This window comes from Phalangium opilio, unplaced genomic scaffold (genome assembly GCF_054372755.1).
Source record: "Phalangium opilio isolate 3A_F unplaced genomic scaffold, DU_Popi_V2 ptg000390l_1, whole genome shotgun sequence".
In the NCBI taxonomy this organism is placed as follows: domain Eukaryota; kingdom Metazoa; phylum Arthropoda; class Arachnida; order Opiliones; family Phalangiidae; genus Phalangium; species Phalangium opilio.
Genome location: NW_028324234.1, coordinates 903,512 through 924,071, shown reverse-complemented (window position 1 = coordinate 924,071; position 20,560 = coordinate 903,512). Strand labels below are relative to the sequence as shown.

Sequence of the window (20,560 nt, the reverse complement as noted above, 5' to 3'; positions counted from 1 at the left end):
AGTTGGTAAACCAAAACAAACCTCTCCGAGTCTAGAAGCAATTAAGATGGTTTTCTTAAATAATTAAATAAATATAATTGATATTAATTATTTTAATCGGCAGTAATTTAAGTTAATTCTAGTTAAATCGTTTTAAGAAACGTTATTACTAAAATCATTTTAAACATATATTGTTGACGTTTCAATTCCAGCATATGGCTCTTTAACAATTTTTTTAATTTACCCGGTAATTTTTTCGGTATAGTCCCATTGGACCGAATCCCATTGGACCGAAACCGCTTTTTGGTTTTTTAAGGAGAATATATTTAAATTTCCAACCCAATGGCGGGTTTCTGCTGAATGGGAATTTATTTGAAAGAATTAGTTAATTAAATGTCTGTGAGGATTTCGAATCACCACAGCAGCATGGTAGAATATCAGGCTTTTAATTCAGGGGCTCGGGTTCAAACCCAGAGAAGGAAATTGTAAGTTTGGTTAGGTTAGGTTTGGTTTGGTTAGGTTATTTCAGGTTAGGTTAGGTTAGGTTATTATCATATTAATTAGCTGCCATCTTTTCCACAACTTTCTCCTATTAATTAGCTGCCACCTTTTCCAAAATTTTCTCCTAATAGTTAGCTGCCACTTTTTCCAAAATATTCTCCTAATAGTTAGCTGCCACCTTTTCCAAACCATTCTCCTACTAATTAGCTGCCACCTTTTCCAAAATATTCTCCTAATAGTTAGCTGCCACCTTTTCCAAAACAATGCTTCCAATAATTCGTTGGCACCATTTCCAAAATATTCTCCTATTAATTAGTTGCCACCTTTTCATAAATATTCTTCTATTAATTAGCTGCCACCTTTTCCAAAAAATTCTCCTACTAATTAGCTGCTACCTTTTCCAAAATATTCTCCTAATAGTTAGCTGCCACCTTTTCCAAAACAATGGTTCCAATAATTCGTTGCCACCTTTTCCAAAATATTCTCCTATTAATTAGTTGCCACCTTTTCCAAAATATTCTCCTATTAATTAGTTGCCACCTTTTCCGAAACATTCTCCTACTAATTAGCTGCCACCTTTTCCAAAATATTCTCCTAATAGTTAGCTGCCACCTTTTCCAAAACAATGGTTCCAATAATTCTTTGCCACCTTTTCCAAAATGTTCTCCTATTAATTAGTTGCCACCATTTCCTAAATATTCTCCTACTAATTAGCTGCCACCTTCTCCAAAATATTCTCCTATTAATTAGTTGCCACCTTTTCCTAAATATTCTCCTACTAATTAGCTGCCACCTTTCCCAAAACATTCTCCTAATAGTTAGCTGCCACCTTTTCCAAAATATTCTCCTAATAGTTAGCTGCCACCTTTTCCAAAACAATGCAATTCTCTCCATTATCAATCACTCTTAAAATTAAATTTTGCATTTCAAACATCAATATATATATACAACGAAAACTGTAGGGTAAAAATATTCCTTAAAAAAAGTGAAAACGTTTTCTTTTTAAATTTTGATATATATCTTCCCAAAACCGCACATTTGGGCTGTTTTCGGTTGAATGGGAAACGCGTTCGGTCGAATGGGATTCGGCCGAATGGGACACAAGGATTTTTTCCAGTAAATTTACCCGGTAATTTTAATCGGTAAATTATCCGGTAATTTTAATCGGTAAATTATCCGGTAATTTTAATCGGTAATTTTACCCCGTAATTTTAATCGGTAAATTTACCCCGCAATTTTTTTAATCGGTAAATCGTAAATTTACTCGGTAATTTTTATTAATCGGTAAATCGTAAATTTACTCGGTAATTTTTTTAATCGGTAAATTTACCCGGTAATATTAATCGGTATTTACCCGGTAATATTAATCGGTATTTACCCGGTAATATTAATCGGTAATTTGCCCGGTCAATTTTAATCGGTAAATTTACTTCGTAAACTTTAATCGGTAATTTACCCGGTAATTTCAAACGCTAAATTACCACTTTTAAAAATTACGGCAATTTCACATCTCTAGACACATTTAACTAGTGGTCCAATAGTGATAATAAAAGTAGAAATGATCGAGGTAAACCAAGCTCAGCAATAACTAATTTACTCCAAAACGAATATTCTTTATTACTCTTCAAATTCATTAACCACAACTTCAAGAAACCATTAAGACAGTCGCGTTGCGCCTTAAGCCTAGTCCGGTCACATCAGGAAAATCGATAAAGCAAAGCGGTCATCCACATCCCTAGTTACTTTATATAGCTTAGCATTGCGCTTCAAACTCTCTCTCTCAGATCACGGAGCTTCTATTTAGAGGGAGAGGAAACTTCTTCCCTCTTTAGTACTGTAAACGCTCTTAGGAAACGTAGACACTATTTGTCCATAAAATGGGGCACGTATTTTAACCCCCCTCGGTTTTCGCTGGCAAAAAAGGGAGCCTGTGTAAACAACAAAGATGGCCGCCTTCACTCGTTCGTTGAAAGGCATAAGCCTTGGTGTTTTAAAGGATTAATTTTTAAATGGACTGCGATTCCAGTCTAATAGTTAGCACAAGGGGGAAGGAGGAGAAATGTGTATAGCGTAGCTGCAGAAGCGATTCACGGTACAAATCATCATTTAATGGCAAAGAATTGAAGTTCCACCAAGAAAATGACGTACGTCAGACATGGGCTCGGGGTGCGCGCGAGGAGCGAAAGCGTTGCGCAGAACCGAGGTACGCTAAGGGCTACGGGCAAAGTCCGAGTTTCCTCTCTCTGTAAATAGAAGCTCCGTGCTCAGATGTAAGTAAATAAGACAAAAGACGCCAAATCACCTTTCTTGATTAAAGGGTAACAGATTCTCTATTTTTCCCAGCTACCATATAACCTGTTCGGGATTACAAGTGGATCTTATATTTATTGATATTAAATATTTTCATCATCATAAATTTAGCCTAATTCTGGTTAAGTCGTTTAAAGAAGCGTTATTCATAAAATAATTTTAAAACTAGCTATTGTTGACGTTTGAATTCAAGTGTATGCCTCTATAACAATTTTTGGAAACTTAGAGTAGGCTTAGGCCTATATAAGGCGATTGATTCAAATTAGATGATTAGAAGAGCCGCCATTGCGTGAACCTTTGGAAGCCCTAACCGATTGCCGCGTACTTCTTAAGCCTAGCGATGATAATGGAGTAGAAGCCAATATTGCTTTCTGCGAACACGTTTGTTCTGATTTAGCAACTGCGAACGCGGTGACAGACACAGATAAGTCCATTGTAATACCTCTCCGTGACGTCATCGTCACTCTGAGAGGTAAAAAGTTAACCCTTATAATGATTGCAATGCGGCGGAAATTACTTAATATAATTAGAAAATTAATTAGATTAAAAAATTTATTAATAATAAAAATTCAAAATTTTATTAAAAATCAAAATTTAATAAGAAAATTAAATTTGGCAAACACCAAAAAAATTAAGAATAGTTTATTATCTGAAGTGTTGATTTCTGTGTGAAACGACTAATAACAAGTTACGCAAAAAAATTACGTATTAGCCAAGTGTGGTTGGTGTGGTGAGGGCTTGTTAGTTTCGTATGCGCTAATGTACTAACAATATTTATGTTTTCTAAGTCGCAAAGGTAATATTCCAGATGGCGTAACAGTTGGGGTAAATTAAGTTCTTACCACGCCTTGCTAAAAAGGTCTTTGCATCTATCCAATATCCACATACAAACCACAAACAAACACACTCACACATCGTAAACGAAAGTCTTTCAAACTCGTAGCTAAAACCTATTACAACTATATATTAAATTTTTCAACGACAACTATAAATAACAGCAACCCAGCCTTTACACATAGTGCCTTTTCCGCCTGAAACTGAATCTCTCATTCTAGCTACCTTGCACGTATTCCCCATTCCTCCTCGCTAACCCCTAAAACCAGAGTAAAGAGAAAATATTTTAATTTGAAACGCTTTCGATAAATGGGCTTCGACACAGCCGTCCATCAAACTAACCCAAAATTTGAGGGTTACCGCAATATAACCGGGTGAATTCTTTGACGATACAAATGTTGTTTCTTTCCCCATACTTCCCAAGAACTGGAAGAGGATCTTTTCTTAACTAGGGTCCAGACAAACATGTTTTACGTCCATCAGAAGTCGGAAAATTGCTGTTAACCCATACCATAGAACTAATGCATTTCGTTTCGCACTTTTTTCACATTACGAGCTCCAACGTGGTAGCGGATCTTGTCTTAATCGGTTTCTAGCCACACTTGTTCATGGCGTACCCCGACCACAAATACACATACAGACACACACACACAAGCACACGCATCATCAGCGCAACAACAAATAGCAAAATTGCATTGATGTGAACATTATTATTGGTCTCAACGTTAATCGCAATGTTTTTCGAGAACAAACAAATTCTAATTTTCCCTGCATTTTGTGGTAATACACGTGTAAGTCGAGATGATTAAAGTCAGATCGCGTGTCAGTACTCTTTGGCTTAAATTGCTGAAAATAGTAACGTTAATAGCAATCTATAATCGTGACGTTTCAACCGCACTTGATATGGACTACTTTCATTCTCACGCTATTTAACATATTGTCTCAGTACGCCGCAGCATTCTCTAAAGTACGCCTAATCTTTGTTTAAAAGCTATATTTTTAGTGCAGTTCATTTGGTAAATGTTGAATCCATTTAAAATGAAATAACGATCGTCTTTGTGCGAAACTCATAGTCTTAAATGACATTTGGTATTCGGGTGTCCATCGAAAGTAAGAACCGGCAAATTTCATGTTCAAATACCCACAATCTAAACCCCCAAATTTTCCGAAAACGTTTGAGGTATCTACGCAAACATGTTATTTTCAAACGTAACCCTTAGGATGGCACTGCATAAGGTAAGATTTCAAAAATATTCTCTGGAAACGTTGATGGCTCACAAATTTCAACGATGACTTTTATGATTCAAATTTAAAATGTCTGCTCTTTCAGTCACACATTATCGCAAAAACGGGCCAATTCAATTTATCATCCGCTAATTACTTAAGCACTCTTTCAACGGAATTTCAAACCAAATTCAAAACGTAACTACAGTTTTCTGTGTAATTTTAAAAGTGGGAATAGAGAACGGTTATTATTTACTTCAGTCCGACTCATAGTTCAGACTAGAGTATCTCACTTCAACACGTAATGAAAAATTAAAATTTTCTCATTGCCTCACTTAAACTTCGTTTTGACAGTGAGCACAAATAGAAAGGAGAGTCAAAGAGAGAAGGGGCCAGGGGAAGGTAACTTTAACGGCCGGTCAACTTGGCTCTCACGCGCACCTACCTCGGCGCACAGAGGGAAATTCAAAAAGGGTAAACACGAAAATACCGTTAGAAGCTCACGCTCGGTTTTCAGTGGGCGTTTTTCCCAAAATTTTGCGTAAATGTAAAAAAATTTACCATTTTTTTGGGAAATACGCGTTTTGCCGTCGAAGGCTCTATTTCTATTTTTCGTTCTTTCTTCCGCACTAACCGACCAATCATATGCTTTCTTGTTTTGACGTCATTGAACACATGGGTAAAGGTTTTGATTTGTGTTGCCATTTTATGATCTACATTCGCTGAGCGTATGTGGTAAGCCTTGGTTGGTACTTTCTTGTGATTTCGAAATTATACAAATTAGAACCACGTGGCTTTGTGATATTTATACGACGAAATTGCCAATAGGAAAAATTATGAAGTATCCATATCTTTTGGGATAAAAGACAACAGAATGACTTCAATCGCCGCAATGTTCTCATACTTTGCGGGTTTATTTTCTCGTTTTTCACCCACTGAAAACTGACACGCGTCAAAAAAAACCAGCTTTATAGCTACACAACTACTAAAAGAATCGTAATGTCGAAAAATATTTAAAATATTTCCATTTAATATTCTGCAAAAAGGAAATGTTATCGTTTTGTAAAAGATCTTTTCATCCTACTCGCTTTATATTAACTTTGATAAGCGTGTAGTGTTTCGATTCGGATGCAATCTTCATTACTCGTTCTATATAAACTCTCCCTTGTGTCATTACATAGAAAGAAGTTCATCTTAAATAATTAATTAAATATAACTGAAATTAATTATTTTAATCGTCAGTTTTTTACGTTAATTATGGTTAAGTCGGTTTAAGAAACTTAATTCCTAAAATAATTTTAAACATAGCTATCTTTAACGTTATACCTCTAGGGAACACCTATATCAGAACTTTTGTAAATTTAGGGTATATAAGGCGATTGATTCACATTAAGTGGTATGAAAATGCGCAATTGCGTGAACCTTTGGTGGCCATCCCACCTTAGGGAGGCTAGACGTTTCTCGTAGCCCTAGCCGCTCGCCGCGTACATCTTAAGCCTAACGACGATGATGGAGTAGAAGCCAATGTTACAGATTGGTGTCTATGTGGTATAGACGGAAGACCAGTAGATGGTGGAGTTAGAAGCCAATAAGGATAGATTCGTGGGATACACGAAAGACTAGCGCATGGTGTTGTTGTTAGAAGCCAATAAATACAGAGGGTGTTGAGTGAAAGAACCGGCGGTTAGTCAGCAGATGAAGGCGTAACGACTAGTCAATGATTGGCGTTAAATAAGATAGATGAAGTTTTTCGGAATTTCTGTGTACTGCGAACGCGGTCCGGAAATTGCGAACACGTTTGCTCCGACTTGCCAACTGCGAACGCGGTGACAGACACACACACAGACATACAGACAGACAGACAGACAGACACACACACAGACACGTCCAGTGTAAAACCTCTCCGTGACGTCATCGTCACTCGGAGAGGTAAAAAGTCTTTCACAGTTCGTAACAGCCTTAAATTACCGATTGAAGCAGTGGCGTCGCTAGGCCTTTTTTTGGGGGGGGGGGCTATAGCCTGCCCCAAATTCCAAACTTAGCCCCCCCCCCAAATTCCAAACTTAGCCCCCCCCCCAAAATAGTCCGTAAACCCTACCAAAAATTGCTGTTAGCAACCTAAAATTCTGTAGCAATATATAAAAAATTATAATGATAGATTCATTAAGTTTCATACTGTACAATTTTGAAGAAAAGAACAGATGGAGACAAGTAAAATGTTTCATGTTCTTTCGAAGGGAGTCCCAATAGTGTGGACTAAAAGCTAACCAAAGCTAAAAATGAACCTAAGACGAGTGAAAATCCTTCATAATCGGTTCCGTATCAGTCTTTATCAATGAAAGGTTGTATATCTTTAAAATACGAATAATTTCACGTTGACACAAATTTACGGATAGTTTTAAAGGTCTACACATTTTCCAATGAACCCATTATGCAATTAATAAAAACTGTCTTTGTACACAAAGACGCGAAAAAGTAAGAGATAAGTGTAGAAAGTACAGATATTCAAATTTTCATTTTTGAAGACGTGATTATAAAACATCAATTATTTGAAAAAAATTCTTATCTTAGTTTTTTTCACCAAAATTCCTTAAGTAAAATATTTTATCCTTAATTATGTGCATCATTTTAAAAGTAGAAAACGTATGCATTTTATTTTCTTTTTAAAATTTAGAGTTAGTTTGAGTATTCGGGCCTATAAGGAGAATAAAATGGGCAGAAAATTGTTGATAGCAGACAGAATAAAACAAGCATGAAAACTTAACAAAACGTGTTCGTTTATTTTGAATTTTTCGAGGTTTCAAAAATTGACGTGTTGAATATCTCTCAAGAGATCACAATCAAGCTACAGATCCTTTTGACTCTAATAACTACATCACAGTCAAAGGGCGAATGTAATTTGCGGTTCGCAATATTTTCAATTTTAAAATATAAAAATAAATATTTCTAGCTCTATTTTTCAGATATCCGAGTATTTGAACTTCCTCGAAGCAAATGTTTCTCGAAAATAAACAGTAGTATCAAGGTGGTTTCTCTGAAATTTTTGTGAAAAAAACTAAGATAAGAAATTTTTTCAAATAATTGATGTTTTATAATCACGTCTTCAAAAATAAAAATTTGAATATCTGTTACTTCAAACAATTAATTTTCTACACTTATCTCTTACTTTTTCGCGTCTTTGTGTACAAAGACAGTTTTTATTAATATCTGTAACTTCAGTCTTAATATGAATTAAAACTGTTTAGAAACTAGTATTTTAAATCGTATACTGAAAAGCAGGCGCTCCATTTAAGTCTGTGGTGTTGCTCGTTTATTAGTTACCGCGTTTGAACTTGATTGCTTCAACGCCTAGTCCAACTCAAATTGCCTTCCCGTCGTTTTCACGTGCAAAGCACAGTGGATGCAATAATACAAATAGATTCCGAAGACTTAGGCTAAAAAATTATTACGTAGACCTGTGTACAAAAACAATCTATACACCTGTGCACAAACATATTCCATAGACCTGAGCTGGGTGACCACATTTCCTAAATTTTATAATTTTTCCTATTTTCGGATGTCTTCCTATTAGTTCCTATAATTTCGATAATTTTCCTATATCTTCCTATTTTTTGAAATTGTAGATATTTTGTGCGCTCTCACTTTTGGTTTTGTTATATATCACCAAAGCTATGGAAGCCTCTAAAAATATTTGTCACGGAAGTCAGTGATGTTTTAAATTTATAGCATATGTTTCTAAGATTACGTTCCATAAGTATGACACTTCCTATATTTCAAAATGCTAGAGACTTAATGAGAGCTAGTTCGAGAACGACGCGAGAATTGACTACACGCGATTTTCTACTCCATCTTCCTATTTAGTCTGTACTAAGCCTTTGACAGGGCCTCATCAGGCGTCGCTTTACGAGAATCTATGACGTTTCATTTACGTCACTTCGAGACAAGCTCTCAGTTAACAGTGACAAATTTATGTAACATATCTTACGAACTTATGGTTATAATTAAACCAAAGCTCCTTTGTAAATCTTGTTTTATTACTTTCAAAGCATTTGCAACCTATATTTTGCTATTTTTTCAAGAGTAGTTCTCTTGTCTTTTCCTGTTTTTTTTAATTATACATATCTATATAAATCAAAGTCCTGACTGACTGACAGACTGACTGATAATCATCGCCCAGCCCAAACCGCTGGCCCCAGAAGGCTGAAAATTTGGAGGAACGTTACTCGTAAATAGTAGGCGCGTACTAAGAACGATTTTTCCAATCCGCCGCCATCTTCATAAATGGCGCCCAGAAATGTAACAAATCTTCTCTTTGTAAGAAAGTCCGCGAGTTTCAACCGATTTCACAAATATTTAGTACACTGGATTCCTTTAACCTATAGACGGGCTGAATGGTCTTTCGGGATCGATTTGTTGCCATCATTTTAAATGGCGGCCAGATATTTAAAAACCTTTCTTTATAGAATGTCTGCGCGTAAAGTAATAAAAAATGTCCCGACGAGCTGATGGGCGACGCCGAGTGCCTTCGCTCCTTAGAAGCTACAAAAATATTAGTCGAATCAGTAAAATGTACCCATACTTGATGGAAGTTCTTACTACACTGAAGCGATGCCGCGGGTAACACCTAGTTTCCTATAATTTCCTGTAAATCAATTGTAAATTTCCTATTTTCCTATAACTATTTCAAGGTTATTTGTGGTAGACTTGTGCACAAACAGATCCCTTAGAATTGTGCACAAACAGATCCCTTAGAATTGAGCACAAACTGATGTAATAGACTTGCGCACAAAATGATGTCATAGACTTGTGCAAAAAGAGATGTTATATACCTGTACACAAAAAGATTCCATGGACCTCTGCAGAAAAAAATTCCATACCCCTATGCTCAAAAATATGCTCAAGAATATCTCGTACACCAGTGCACAAAAATACTGCATATCCATATGCACAAAAATATCCCGTATCCATTTGCAGAAAAATGTTCTTTAGACCTGTGCAAAAACAGATGCAGTGGCCTTTGCAAAAACAGATTCCTTAGGCCTCTGCACAAACCGATTCAGTAGGCCTGTGCACAAAAATTCTGTGCACAAACAGTAGTCGTAGACCTGTGCAAATAAAGATTTTTCACTTGGGCACGTAAAGATTCTTCAGACTTGTGTGCACATAAAGATTCTTCAGACTTGTGTGTACATAAAGATTCTTCAGACTTGTGTGCACATAAAGATTCTTCAGACTTGTGTGCACATAAAGATTCGTCAGACTTGTGTGCACATAAAGATTCTTCAAACTTGTGCACATAAAGATTCTTCAAACTTGTGCACATAAATATACCATAGACCCATGAACAAAAAATTCCATAGACCTGTGCACAGAAGATTCCATACTCCTATACTCAAAAGGATTCCATGCAGATTTGCACAAAAACATTCCGTAGACCTGTGTAAAACAATATTCCATAGGCCTGTGCACGAAAAGATTCCATAGACCTGGAAACAAAAATATTCCACTGACCCGTGCACAAAAAGATTGCATAGGCCTCTGCACAAAGAGATTTTATACCCCTTTGCACAAAAATATTCTGTAGGTCTGCGCTTAAACAGATTCCGTAGACTTGTACACAAACAGATGTTATAGTTTAGACTCGTGTAAAAATTTATTTACCTATAATTATCTTTAATTGCTTATTTTGTTTAATTAAATTTAATCTGTACTTCGCAACTAAATTAGTTGGACGCGCAAAAGTTATAATGACAATTAAGCTAGCTAATTGCCCTACCAATTTGATTATCCGCAGTAAAACAACGTAAGTCCTAGAATGACTTTCTTTATTACTTAACCCAAGCAAAAAAGTCTTAAGTTCCACAGTTTAAAGGTAAACCACGTAATTCAGAGCAGGTACTTAAAACTATTAAAAACAATACTTAAACTTTGTTTTTCTTAATGAAACAAAAATTGGCGCCCACTTTAAAAACAGGGCTTTCATTTAAGACCATTTTCAAATCTATCAAACGTATAGTTATTTTTGTAAGGGTAGTTACAAAATGGGTAAGTTTGGAAATTTTCCCATGTTATTTCTATGGAGATCCTCTAGTTTTTCGCCAAAATCTGTGATTAAATTTATGGAAATGAAAACCACCCTTAGCAACTTTATGCTTTATAAAATAAACTATTGGATGGATCATCTTGAAATTTTTACCACATATTAAGGGCCCGGATTTTAGTTCAGTAGAAAAATTTCAAAACAATAAACTTAATACGAAAAAAGTTAAATCCAATATAAAACCTTCCTTATACATTCGAGCCGTCATCAGGCCTTATCTAAGGGAGCTACCGTAGTCATACCGTAATATTACAATGGTAATTTAGCATATCGTTTCCAAATTTTGGCTCTTAGGGGCAAAACAGTTTTGAGTATAACTAGAAGCCCATTAAATTAGCCTACGAGTAACCAATAGCGGAGTTTGGAACTCCCCTCTCCTGTGTAGCAATTCTTTGAAGGGCGACACATTCGCCACCTCGTGATAACGTTTCTCAGACCTTCTCTCAAGCATAGCATCGGGGGAAGGGATGGGGCTGTGAATTTGGGAAAAGTCAAGGCCATTCGTTTTTTTTGTCTTTCTTTTTTACTAAAACAAGGAATCTACCCCGTTTTCCGGTCCCTTTAGAAATGCAGAGTTCATGGGCTGAAGAAGTCACGCCCCGCTCACGTGATGAAAGATTTCCAAGAGAGGAGCTCGATATTTCTAATGGGCTTAGGAAAGGGGGAAGAAACCAAACCCCAACAGAGACGTGCACTATACCAACTATTGAAATTGTTCACTTCAAAGGCTAATTTAATGGACTTCTGGTAAAACTTAAGTTTACTAAACTTCCAGAGACAAAAAAAAAATCGCTTAATTTACTTTGAAGTTCAGTTTTCCATTACCTCGCCCATCTGTGCTCCGTATAAGGTGCTCACAATTCAGAGCAGTTTAATAGACGATATACGCGTGGAAAATTAAATTACCCTAAATTGCAGAACGGTATTTTTTCCTCAAAAATTTGTATTGGTAAATAACTGTTTTACGTCTCCGAGTGACGATGACGTCACGGAGAGTTTATATATTAGACGTGTCTATGTGTGTGTTCTTGAACCGCGTTCACAATAGCCAAATCGGAGCAAAAGTATATGCAATACCCGGACCGCCTTCGCAATTCATAAAAACAATATTGATTACACCTCATTTCGATCATTAGGGTTAAGAAGTACGCGGCAATCGGCTAGGGTTACGAGAAACGTCTAGCCTCCCATTGATAGTTAGGGCTTCCACCAAAGGTTCACGCAATTGCGGGTTGTCTTATCAATAACAGTGAATCAGTCGCCATATAATTTCCAACAAGTTGGAAAAACCAAAATATTACCTCTCCGAGTCAAGAGGTCTACTACTACAAACTTATTTACCTAGATATGGAATTATTTCTCTTTTTATGAAGTAAAAATTTACGAATTATTGAAGCAGTATTCCAAGCATTACGAATATACAGTAAAGCAGAGGACTTTTTACATCCAATGAGGAAAAATCTTGGACACATGGAAATCAGTCAGTGGGGAAAAGAACAGGAAATGAAGTGTATAAATTTTGGAGAGATATAACCTTTATGTGTTTGTAAAGGCCCAATTGTCTACGCTTCAGCCGTTTACCCTATATACTCATAGCAACATTCACAACTGGTTTGCAGTGTAAACACTATCGTCTTGTCTCACCTCAACAATGTTCTTAGTTTGCCAACATGCGTGTTAAGGTTAAATAACACCAAAGCTGATTTGTGGCTAGACGCACTGAAAGTCTTGCGCACCATAAAAAGAATGAAAACTCCGTAGCTAATACCCGTTTACCCAAAGAGGGTAGAAAGAGGGGGAGTAGAAGGCTTGGCTGGAGTGTTCTCGCTCTCATAGTTTACCTCTAAGCTTCCGGTGTGCGCGCGCATCTTTCTCTCTTCACCGTATTTCAACCAATAAGAGGGCAGAGAAATTCTCTGCCCTCTTATTGGTTGAAATACGGTGAACCTAATATTAGAAGGAAAATATAACAAATAAATAAAAAAGAAAAGCGAGAACACTCAAAATGCCTTGCCAAAGCCGCTAGCTTCAACTCCCCCTCTTTCTACCCTCTTTGGTTTACCAATAGCTCTTTCACTGGTCTAATTGCCACCATGAACTTTTCTTCTATTATAATATCAAAACCTGATTATTTAAACGTGTATTTAACTTTCGGCTCACTCTCAACCGTTGTCTCTTCAATACAGCCACGAAAATCAAAACCCATAGTTTAATCAAAGAGGGTAGAAAGAGGGGGAGTTGAAGCTAGCGGCTTTGGCAAGGCATTTTGAGTGTTCTCGCTTTTCTTTTTTTCACTAAGCCTATTGCAGATACTACATGATTTACCCGACAGAGTCCAGTCCTTTGCTTTCTTCATGAAATCAATAAACCAAGGATTATTCTATATACAGATGTACTATAGCTTAAGGAATATATAAACAGCCAATTCAAATAATAATATTAAAAAATATCTTTGGAATATCAAAATGGTGTCCAAGTGGGATGGACAAAGACCAGAAGATGGTGGTGATTAGAAGCCAGTATGTACAGACTGGTGTCCAAGTGGAATGGACGAAGACCAGAAGATGATGGTGATTAGAAGCCAGTATGTACAGACTGGTGTACGTGTGGAATGGACGAAGACCAGAAGATGGTGGTGTGAGAACTCAAGTAGAGGAGCCATTTCCGTGACTGTGAATGCAGTTCGGAAATGGCGAACACATTTGCTCCGATTTGGAAACTGCGAACGCGGTCACGTGGGTGTAACAACAGACATACACACAGACAGACACACACGATCGTTACAGAACCTCTCCGTGACATAGGTCACTCGGAGAGGTAAAAAGTGTTAAAGAGGCATACGCTTGAATTCAAACGTCAACAATAGCTATGTTTAAAATGATTTTAGGAATAACGTTTCCTGAAACGATTTAACTAGAATTTAAGGTAAATTACTGCCGATTATAAAATTTATTATCAATTATATTTATTTAATTATTTAAGATAAACCTCTTAATTGCGTCTCTACTGGGAGAGGTTTATTTTGGTTTCCCAACTTGTTAAAAAGTTAAAAGTGTTTTCACATCTCAGGCAGACAGCTTCCTTTTCATTTCTAATTAAAGAATTTACTTTAATAAATATAAATTTTGAATAATGAAATCCTCTATTTTTAGAATGCCGACTTGAGATACGAATTGGTTGATACTTGGTCGGAATTTCCCAACGAATACAATACTAGTTATTATCAACTGGCACCGCCCACAAGTTTCGTTTATTACACGTTTGCCTTCAAGTATATTCGACCAGAAGATGTTAACTTAACTAAAATGTTTTCGATTGCATCTTACGGGGTATGAATTTGCAGCAACGACAATGTCATTCAAATGAGAGACCTGCACTGCCCGATTTTTCAGGCCCGATTTTTAACATTTGATAAAGTCCGAAACCCGGCCAGGTCCGTTACTTGCATTGACCAAGCTCGGCCCGGCCCGTTACATGCATTGATCAAACTCGGCCTGGCCCGTTACATGAATTGACCAAACTCGTCCCGGCCTGTTACATCCCCAGTAGCACTGCCGACGTAGGGCCTACATGGTCGGCTTTGTGTGTTACCGACGAGTTGGTAAAAAGTCACTAATAAGTCGGGAGAGTAATGGTTTGAAAGTCGAAATGTCCGCCTGGAGGGACGATGGCCCGCCGGTTTTCCTACTGTTTTGAGGCTACTATAAAACGACTGTTGGCCGACTATATGTCGGCGTCATTATGCCTACCTAAAGCCGCGCTCAATCCGACGATTTCGCGGCTTTTTAGCATAGGAACGGTAAATCGTCGGTAAAGGGCTGGTAGAGTAAGGGTTTGAGAGTCGAAATGTCCGCCCGGTGGGACTACGGCCCACTGGTTTACCGACTGTTACGACACGAATGAAATACGACCCTCATCCAACACGTTTGAGAGTCGACTTAACGGCATGTCAGCAAGAGGTCCGACGCTTTTGCGACGATCAAACCTTAACTCGAGGCCCGACGGTTTTGCGACGATCAAGCCTTAACTCGAGGCTTCATTCGCTTATAGTAAAGAATACTGATACCTAGTATTGAAATTTCTTTAATACATTTTCAACGAACATCACTTAAGAATTTGTACTTTGAATGTTTCAAGTAACATGCAGGTCAATTATAACAATTTCAAATATTAAACAATGTATTCTATATGACACGACTAGTCGAATGAAAATATTAGCTGCCTAGCTAATTGGTTTTAACAAAAAGTAAAATTTTTCAGGGCGAGTATAATATTTACATCAATTAAAGCATTTATTAATATTCATTGTTAATATCTTCGATGTGGCCAATTACTATCTCTTAAATTACAAAAATCTTAATGAAAAATATACACTTACAGATTTTTTAAGGAAAAGAAAAACATACAATTCTAAAGGGTATTACTTGACACATTTTTCTCTTAAAATGTTTGAAACCGCATAAAAATTCTCAAATTAAAACAAATTGAGATCTATTTTGGAATTCAGTAATATTTTCACAACCAAAAATCTTTAAAATACTTAATATATAAGGTTTTTGAACTCCAAGCGCCCCAAAACACTTGCTTCTTTTATATTCAATCAAAGAAACTGAAGGTTTACATAAACGTTTAAGTTTTGGTTTCACTTTCTAGGGTGTGGTTCCCAGCAGATGAGAAGCTAGGTAAAAAAGCAAAGGCAAGTGCATAAAACTGGCTCTAAGATAAATTGATAATTCAATAACAAAATGCAAACCTTACCTGACAAGCGAAGACGTTTCTAGTTTATTTAGTGTGACAAAGAACCTTAGCGATGAAATTAAAAGCTAGCAAGCCTATAACTAATCATTTTCGACCACAAAAATCTCGTTTAAACATTCTAACGACTCAGCCGCGTCAGAGAAACTGGAAAGGCTAACTTGCTTTCGCACTAGCAGCGCCCTCTTCGATGATGACGTGCATGGTTTCATTTTACTCTTTTAAAACGTGACCATACCGACTAGCGGGAAGGAGTTGGTAATCAATTGGCAAAAATGGGTTACATGTTTTGGACGGTAGGCAAGCCTACTTCAAACCACCACAGTTCCAACTGTCGGATAAATGTCGGTTACTAAACGGCCTAAGAATAACTTTGCTTTTAATTTTACTCTTCTTAAACGTCACAATAACGACTAGCGCGAGGGAGTTGGTAATCAATTGGCAAAAAATGTGTTGGAATTTTCTAGACGGTAGGCAAGCCTACTTTAAACCATCTCAGTTCCAACTGTCGGATAAATGTCGGTTACTAAACGGCCTAAGCACAACTTTGCTTTTAATTTTACTCTTCTTAAACGTCACAATACCGACTAGCGCGAGAGAGTCGGTAATCAATTGGCAAAAAATAAGTTGGAATTTTCTAGATGGTAGGCAAGCCTACTTTAAACCATCTCTGTTCCAACTGTCAGATAGATGTCGGCATTGCCAACTTAAAGAAGTAGTCGGCTTCATGAGTCGGAATAGTGTCGGAATAAGCATGGTACAGCTGACTGGACCGTAAACCGACTATTCGACCTTTAACCGACTGTTATGCGGAAGGCTTGTGCTACTGGGGATGAATTGACCAAGCTCGTCCCGGCCTGTTACATGAATTGACCAAGCTCGGCCCGGCCCGTTACATGAATTGACCAAGCTCGGCCCGGCCCGTTACATGAATTGACCAAGCTCGGCCCGGCCCGTCACAAGCAATGACCAAGCTCGGCCCGGCCCGTTACAAGCAATGACCAAGCTCGGCCCGGCTCCTTTGGATGATTTGACCAGGTCCGGGCCAGCCCTTTTATATGAATTTACCAACCTCGGCCCGGCCCATTACAAGCATTGACCAAGCTCGGCCCGGCTCCTTTGCATTATTTGACCAGGCCCGGGCCAGCCCGTTGCATGCATTGACCAAGGTCGGTCCGGCCCGTTTCATGCATTGACCAAGCTCTGCTCGGCCCGGGCCAATGCGTGAATTGACCAGTCAACATTCAAACGTCAACAATAGTTACGTTTAAAATCATTTTAGGAATAAAGTTTCTTAAAACGATTTAACTAGAATTAAGGTAAATCACTGGTGATTAAAATAATTAATATCAATTATATTTAATTAATTATTTATGGAAAACCTCTTAATTGCGTCTCGACTCGGAGAGGTTTATTTTGGTTTCCCAACTTGTTGTACCATTTCCTTTAGCATAAATTCATAAGGTATGTTCCTTCCATAAGTTGGTCACTGGTTAAAAACTGGAGCTTGTCATGAAGTAATTGAAGTAGGTCATAGATTGGAGGTAAAGCGACATAGGTTTATAGGTTTATAGGTTTATTATGATAGCTGTACATAGTACACCCCTTTAAAACGGGGCGGCTTCCCTAAAAATCAGAGGAGCTCAGCAAAATATTTAAAAAAGACAAGTGCAAAATATTACAAATTATATAAGATAAAATTAGGAACACTGCTATTGTAGACTTTAAAAAATTAAAAATATCCAAATGGAACGGAGGCATATGTTCGGGTTTTAAAGTTAGACTTGTGGTCTTACGGACGAAAGAACACCCATCCGTCAAAACCAGCGTTTTGTTCCTGCGGGTTATCCCTTCGCCAAGCTTGCTTTTTGGCCCACCACACAGAAAGGCTTCGACTAGCCACTTGATAGCTCTAGGGTGTACCATTGAGACCAAGTATATCGACTTTGGATTTACCGCGGTTTAGTGACCGCCATGCTAATACGTCCGGGCCGGAAATAGTCGCCGGGCACTCTAATAGGACATGCTCCGTGTCTTCCTCGGCCTGTCCACATAAGCGACAAATGGATGGGCAATCTCCTATCTCAGCTTGTCGTATCCCAGTGAGTAGGGAACCCGACCTTGCTTGAAATAGGAGGCCACTGGCGTGCGAACCGTCGTAGAAACGTTCTGGGGCCGGGTTTGGTTTAGCGCTATAGTGACGTAGACTGGTCTTTTTCGCGACTGCCTCCTTCCAAATCCTTAGTGCGTGTTCCCTCGTCTCCCCGTCTACTATATGTTCCCACTCGTTATACGATGTAGCGCTACCACGTATCGTACCCCTGCCAAACTTCCGGTCTAGATTTGCAACGCGTAGGGTCCAGGCCGTGGTCAGGCCATTAGCGCGAATCGATTCGTATACTTGCTTCGCTAAGTGCGTTGGCGGCAAGAACTTTAGGCGACCTAAGTACCTTAGCTTCGATTTAGCCTCCCTGGCCTCCATGGTGCTCCAGCCCATTTCACCTTGTATTGCGGCATAAGCCGCCATCGGACCAGCGTTTAGAGCAGTGCGGCCAACCATGTTCTGTGTTCTATCCAGGGTGGATATCAGGGTAGTAGGGAAGCACAATACGTCATTCCCGTGCGTGAGCGCAGGAACTGCCACCGCCTTCCATAAAGTTCTGCCGACCGTATACTGGTTGTAGGAGCCGTTCGCTAGATTTCTAACGGCCCAACGAAGACGATTACATCTCTTTGCGAGGTCAGAAGCGGCGCTGGATAGATAGCCGTCTATATTGGTAAGGCTGACCCCCAGGTACGTATAGGTTGTGACTTCTGGGATGATGAACTCCCCGAGACGGTATCTGGGTGGTGGTGCAGCTCGATGATAGGCCAAGGAGTTTGACTTCTCCGGGCTGAATTTAAGGCCCATATCATTGGCATACTCGCTACACACGTCTAGTAGTGATTGTATCTCTCTTGTGGTGTTTTCAAAGCGCACAATGTCGTCGGCGTATAATATACATGAAATCATTACTGCATCGCCAGTACCTACCGCCGGGAGAGTGGCGCAACTGTTTAGGGAACTTAGGTGTACACTGGCTCTATACTGGAATCATCAGACCCATATTATCCTACGGGGCACTTGTCTGGTGGACAAGGGTCCGGCTTAAGACGGTTCAGGCTGCCCTGCGCAAGCTTCAAAGGCTTGCCTGCATCGGTGTTACGGGGGCCATGAGATCAACCCCAACTGCTTCCCTGGAGGTGCTCCTTGACATGCTTCCACTTCATCTTTTTATTGAGGAGGAGGCTATCATGGGGGCCTACAGGCTCCACATTAATGGCTGTTGGGTCCCAAGACTCTGGGATTACAGTCATACGAAGCTCTTCCGGGAGTACGCCGCACTCGAGCCGTCGCTTACGATGTGCTCTGACAAAACCGTTACCAGTTTTGACTTCACTAAGCCATTCAGCATCCACTTTCCCAGTCGGGCCGAGTGGACTAACCTGCTGCCTCTTGGCACTGGAGGTGAAACTATTTGGTTCACCAGGAGCAGATGACAAAGGAGTCTCGGACGCTAGCTTCCACAATATAGAGGGCAATGGGACCCGCGTACGTCACAGCTGTAGCGGTATCGTTTGCCATAGAGGCGCTATCAGACATTATAGCAGACGATGCTTTTGGTGGATTATATCTGGCACCAAAGTCTGCTGGGAATTTATTTTTGTAATAACGGACTAACGGGTGGCTACTTACCCGATCGCGACATAAATATACACAATATAATTACATTATTCAAACAGCTGTAATCGTTGGTATTAAGATAAAAGATAAGACTACATTTTGTGACCTTAAGGGTAGGAATTAATTGACGGCTACAAGAGGTTGGAAACGAAATCACTGTCTCTTACTTTTTGGGTTTTAAAAAATACGTGAGTGATTTCTTTTCCCAACCTCTTGTAGCTATCATTTAATTCAAGAAGAAATTTAGAAAAATTTGGCACTGAAACACATTTTAGTTTTTTAATAGTGTACATACGTTACCCGCTGGGCTTTTCATTATCAATTTTAGTCTAAAAAAAAAGATTAAAAAGTCGTTGAAATCCATTTTTTAACTCTAATACTCGTTAAGCCTAGGCTAATTATAAGCAGACGATACGTATTTTTAAAGAGAGGCTCCAGACGCGATTTCCCAGATCTCCTTTCGAGACTCTGCAGCAACGCTATTGGTATGAAAATAATGCTCAAATTTCCTACGAGAGGTGGCACTGGCGTAATGATTTTGGTTAATAACCGTGACGTTCGCCGATCCCATTGCCCTCTACATTATGGAAGCTAGCGTCCGAGACTCCTTTGTCATCTGCTCCTGGGTTCACCGATGGTTCTAAGACTGACTCCGGCGCTGGCGCCGGCTATTACTGCCAAACCACAAGGGTCGGTTTTTCTGCATGCCTGGGCACCTTTGCTAGTGTGTTCCAGGCGGAAATTGCCGCGATCTGTTATTGCGCAGATTACTGTATTAACAAAGGGTATACCGGACGGACTGTGAGAATTTACTCTGACAGTCAGGCCACCTTGAATGCGCTGAACCAGTGTGAGATTACCTCTCAACTGGTGCGCAGCTGCCTTGATCTGCTAGCACGACTGGCGTCCTGCAACAGGGTTCTGTTGTATTGGGTGCCAGGGCATAGCGGGTATTATGGCAATGAGCAAGACGATAGTTTTGCGAAAAGGGGCTCGGAGGCCAAGCTCTTGGGGCCGGAGCCGGCCGTCCCCATCCCCTACGGGCACGTCAAACGGAGTCTGCATGACAGGTTGACTGTCATACAAAACCAGCTCTGGCATAACATGGAGGGCCAGAGACAGACAAACCAGTT

General features: G+C 39.0%; 1 protein-coding gene across 1 annotated transcript; it reads right to left on the bottom strand.

Annotated features, from left to right (window-relative positions):
* Nucleotides 1-17,615: 17,615 nt before the first annotated feature.
* Nucleotides 17,616-18,763, bottom strand: LOC149594158 (uncharacterized). The gene has a single exon (XM_089861271.1). The coding sequence runs from the start codon at nucleotides 18,714-18,716 to the stop codon at nucleotides 17,616-17,618; it is 1,101 nt and encodes a 366-aa protein (XP_089717397.1). The 5' UTR covers nucleotides 18,717-18,763.
* Between the last annotated feature and the right edge of the window lie 1,797 nt (nucleotides 18,764-20,560).

Coding starts and splice junctions, on each gene's coding strand:
- LOC149594158 (XM_089861271.1), bottom strand. CDS start 18,716: ATGATTTCATGTATATTATACGCCGACGACATTGTGCGCTTTGAAAAC.